Source organism: Panulirus ornatus, chromosome 27 (genome assembly GCF_036320965.1).
Source record: "Panulirus ornatus isolate Po-2019 chromosome 27, ASM3632096v1, whole genome shotgun sequence".
Lineage (NCBI taxonomy): Eukaryota > Metazoa > Arthropoda > Malacostraca > Decapoda > Palinuridae > Panulirus > Panulirus ornatus.
Genome location: NC_092250.1, coordinates 3,717,924 through 3,722,806, shown reverse-complemented (window position 1 = coordinate 3,722,806; position 4,883 = coordinate 3,717,924). Strand labels below are relative to the sequence as shown.

Below are 4,883 nucleotides of genomic sequence, written 5' to 3'. Positions count from 1 at the left end.
TCGAGAAATGGAATGGTGAGAAAGTCAGACAAGGAAAAGTAAAGGAAGAAAAATACTCTGCAGGGAAATGGGAAAATAGAGTTCAGGCGGAGCAGCAGTGGTGGCGCAGTGTGGATGTGACAAACAAAAAAAAATAATCAATTACAGAGACACAAGCAAACACTTGGGCTTCCCCCGTAACACTGCTCTGTGGGCAGACCCGGTCACCGGTCCGTCACGCGTAACATACACTACCGTCACTGGTAACACAAGAGTTGTGAACACTGAAGCTTCTAACATATCACTTCGTTATGGTTGTGATACATCCTGCAGCTGGGTCACTGTTGCGTATATATAGGAGAGGATGAATATAAGTTTTGTACGAACGATGGTTGCGTGGGTGAGTGGAGAGAGAGGGGAGTTGTACTCACCAAGGAGGGTGCTGTTGGTGATGATCTGGAAGATCTTCCCAGGATCCATGATGAGGCTCAGTGTGGACACCGCAACACAGAGGGCGCGGAAGCGTCCCCTCAACTTTCCCTCGGAGGCCGCCAGGAGAGAGGTAGCCACGCCCACCTCCTCCTACCCGACTGGTGGAGGAACTGAGTCGAGTTGGGGAGCTAAATCAAGCCTCACACAGGTGAAGATCCTGTGATCTCTAAAGGATTGATAGCTGCAGCTGGTAAGCTCTATCTAGATGCCACAAATGATGGGAAATCCGTCATTGTTTCATGGTCACGTCAGCCAGTTAAAGGTTCACTCGTCAGTGAAATGAAAATCAGTCCATTGTGATGTTTTCTGTGTTTCTGATCTGATCTGTTCGATCTACAAACGTCTCTTATCTTGACCAGTAATGATATCCGTCATATTACGTACACGAATGAAAAAATATAGTCTTTACACGAACCAAGATATTCAGAAATACATACACACAGACACACATTATATATATATATATATATATATATATATATATATATATATATATATATATATATATATATATATATATATATATATATATATATATCATAATTTCATTAAGAAAATTCCCTTAAATTGGTGGGAGTCCAGGATCCTCGACCTCCCTGGAGATTGGCAGACTCACAAAGCGAATATCTTCAAGTGGCCTCGTCATGGCCAGGCCAGATGAGATGCCCGGTACTTGACCTTGTTGTATCTTGCGCCAAAGTCTTTAAGACGCAATAACTCTTTATGTTCAGGGCCAGAGCTCCTCCCCCAAGGGTCCTGGTCGTTGCTAGACACACCTCTTGAAGGAACGGAAGGTTGTAGAAGTGGTCTTAGCTCTTCACTTCCATTATACATCAGAGAGATGTGGAGAGGGAGCTTATATAAACGCAAGAGAGAGGGAAGCTATTACGTTCTCTGATCAGAAAGTGTAGCCTGACGTAAATTATTACGGACCATTTTCATAAAAGGAAAACAAGGTTGTACATCTAGCATACAAGAAACAAATTTTTGTGTTCTCTGATAAACATTCACCAACGTTTATCACACCATATCAAAGGAAAGAAGTAAGATTTCTCTTACACAGCCCACGAAGCAACTTTAAACGTAATGAAAATGTTGTTGAATTAGAATGCAGATTGCATCTATTTAGCCTAAGATGCTTGCGGTGAGAATTATACGAAGAAATCTCCTTCTGGGCGACTCAAGTAAAGTCATGCAAATGATAAAACTGCGAGTATAATGCAAGGGAAAGTAGCTGTGTGACTCAACATTTCCTCTTGTTAGTCTATGACGGTCGGAGGCCAGGCTACCTAGTCTTGTACTCAACACAGAAGATATTCAGTGCATTGCTTTGTCTGTGGCGTTACAGCAGGGGAGTACAAATTACTGCGTTATCGCAGTAGTTACACTATGTGGTAACGAAGTTAATGTGGTGTTTTATAACTAGTTTTGTTTTGTACAACTCTATTATGACGTAAACTGAGGCTGCTCTAAAGGTAAGAGAAGTGTCCAGTTTCCTCACTTCACTGGAACATACATCAATGTCTCCTCCACACAAGGCAAGGCAGACTACAGTAGTGCCTTGGGTCTAAGCGAGCCAGACTTATTCTGAACTGCTAAACTTAACCATTGACGGAAGTAGTTAGCTCAACCACCACCAGCGGGAGAGCGAGGAACAATGAACGACCAATTAGCACAAACTTTTGCCAGTTTCTGCACGTGCCATCTTCAAGACATTGTCCTCCAAGATCCCACACTCCCTCTAGCTACCGAACGTCGTTACCTCGAGCATGTTTTCGTATCGTCTTGGCAACATCTGCCACGTCTCATGTTGACTATATATAGAAGCTTCAGTGAAGCACATCTAAAAACAAATTTCTTATATGTGGAACGTGTATATGGTATATGGCACGTATATATTCATGTACCAGGACAGATCTGCCACTGGTTTGTACGAAATTGTCTGTGACGACTTATTGTGTTTCAGTTTATATTCTAGTTTCTAGTTTTTCATTTAACTTTTTGGTATTAAACCTGTATTTACTACCTTGTAATATTTGTATTCTATTTTGATTTTCAACTCGCATATCTAAAGTCTGAATTGTTATTTTTCTTGTTATTCATCAAATGATAACTAAATTATCTAACCACTGTTATCGATTGTTTATATTGTATGTTTTCTTTTGTTTACATGTAAGTGTGATAATGAGAACACACCTGGTCACAGGAACATGAACATGACTCTATGACAGGAATACATCATGAACGTACTACTGTCATAGGGAGATATCAGTGACATAACCCTGCTATAGGAAAATATCTATCAGTGCAAACAGCTTTGTCTATCACTCTCTATAGCCTGAAAATTAAACGTGAATAAACAGCAACGTAATAATGACACACACACCCTCCCGTCACAGTGTTTGTCCTGCCAACTCTGCATTGGAGGGACTCATTCATATTACCCAGAGCTTCATAACAAGAGAGTCTCTTTGCACCACTGCACTATACTTTTTGTTGCGCGCGCGCGCGCGTGTGTGTGTGTGTGTGTGTGTGTGTGTGTGTGTGAAATTTTCAATAACAGTCGTGGGCCTGAACATCCTTTTCCTTTGACAGCTGGGGCAGGATGACCCTCACAGTCCACAGTCGTTCAAAATGAAACTGTGATGTCTATTGGCGTCCTCTGATTGTAGACGCCCATATCAAGGACGGTGTATCTTTGTACAAGTTCCTTTGTGACTGTGAGTGAAGCAGGAAAAGCATGTTCCCTTTGATCGAGAGTCAAGAGTCATAAGGCTTTGGTGAATAATTACTCGAAATATTGAAACAGATTACTGCGATTCCATTCATTTAATTTCACGAAAAAAGAAATTATGTATCGAGCCTAACGACAGGGAAAATGTTACTGAATATTGTATGCTTATATGGTGTAGTACACATAGATAAATACGACACATAGTCTGTATTTTCAGCTAATGATATAGTTTCTAAACTTATTACAATTTTATGTGTAAATTTCATAGCATGATTACACACATTGTCGATGAATATTTTTCCTAGTTCATGACTACAGCCGTTACCATTGGCCTATATCATCACGAGACATGACCATCCAGCAAGACAAACACGTACTGCTTCATACATATTCTATCATCAGCAAACGCGTTAAGGAGGTTGCGACATTCTAGTCGAAAAGTTCAGTTTGTAAATCTTAATTTCCTTCGAAAGTTTTACGCACATCAGTTAAGTTTCTTAAATATTAACATCAGTTCACTTCACATATCTTTCTACATCTGTTTCATCCACATCAGCCTCAGGGATATCCACTTTAATGCTGCACTTTTCTGAGGTTCCAACGTTTGGTATAAAGTTCCAACTCCTCCCTTTGGTTATGCAAATCTCCCAAGTCATTCCTACCAAGTATTCATAGGAAAGTTGTTTCCAACACGGAAATCGAGATCCTGCGGAGAGGCATAGACAACAGACGAGTGCAAGGATCCTTGTCGTCAGCAATGGTCACCTCAGGACAGACCGAGTACGAATGGGCAACTCTGACCACGGAGGCGTGCGCCCAGTGAGGCAGCGAGGCCCAGGTTCAGCTCGGTGCGAGCGTCTATAGCGTCAGAGGGCGACTGAGGCAGAGCCTTCCTCTGCTGCTGCTGCTGCTGCTGACCTGCGCCGATACGGTCTCCCTGCACCAGACCTCAGACTCCCACGCTTCTTATGTCTAGGACTGTCCTGCAGGACACAACACAAGCCTCACCCGAGATTTAGATGAAAAGAGGATATGCTCCTCACTCGTCCTAACACCATAGTACTGCCTCACGTGAATGTTATCTCTGCCCTCAGTAAGCAGCAGGACATGATTATAGAATGTACTGCAACACGCGACCTTCACCAGGGCTCACATCACCAGCGTCTGGTCTGGTCTCATGTAGCCACATCCTTCAGGGAACAACTTTGCTCACTCTTTTTTGTGTGAAAAAATTGTTATAAAATGTGTATAAACTTTATATCATCCTTTTGTAAGAACCTAATATTTTTCATTATTTTTTCCTCTTTTTGAACAGTAGTGTGAGACAGAAGGATATATATATATATATATATATATATATATATATATATATATATATATATATATATATATATATATATATATATATATATATATATATATATATATATATATATATATATATAATATATATATATATATCTTTCTGCCTCACTTGGTCACTCGCCTCAAAGGTTTCAGAGTGAGAATATTCCCATCTCATCCATCATTTACAAAAGGCACGCGACGTAGGTCTTATATATCACATTCATAATTTATTGCCCAGAAGTAGAAGAAAGTCTGTCCTCTGTGCTCACTCTGAAGAAAGGGGAAGGAAAAGGGAAATTAAAGGATAAATCAGCCGTAAACGTTTTGCGAG

At 40.8% G+C, this 4,883-nt stretch overlaps 1 protein-coding gene across 1 annotated transcript in view; it reads right to left on the bottom strand.

Annotated features, from left to right (window-relative positions):
* LOC139757551 (putative neural-cadherin 2) overlaps positions 1-810 on the bottom strand; it is a 61,134-nt gene extending 60,324 nt beyond the window's left edge. Inside the window, exon 1 of the mRNA XM_071678141.1 lies at positions 411-810. Coding sequence (XP_071534242.1) covers positions 411-459 — 49 coding nt within the window. The 5' untranslated portion in view covers positions 460-810. The remainder of the gene's footprint in view (positions 1-410) is intronic.
* Between the last annotated feature and the right edge of the window lie 4,073 nt (positions 811-4,883).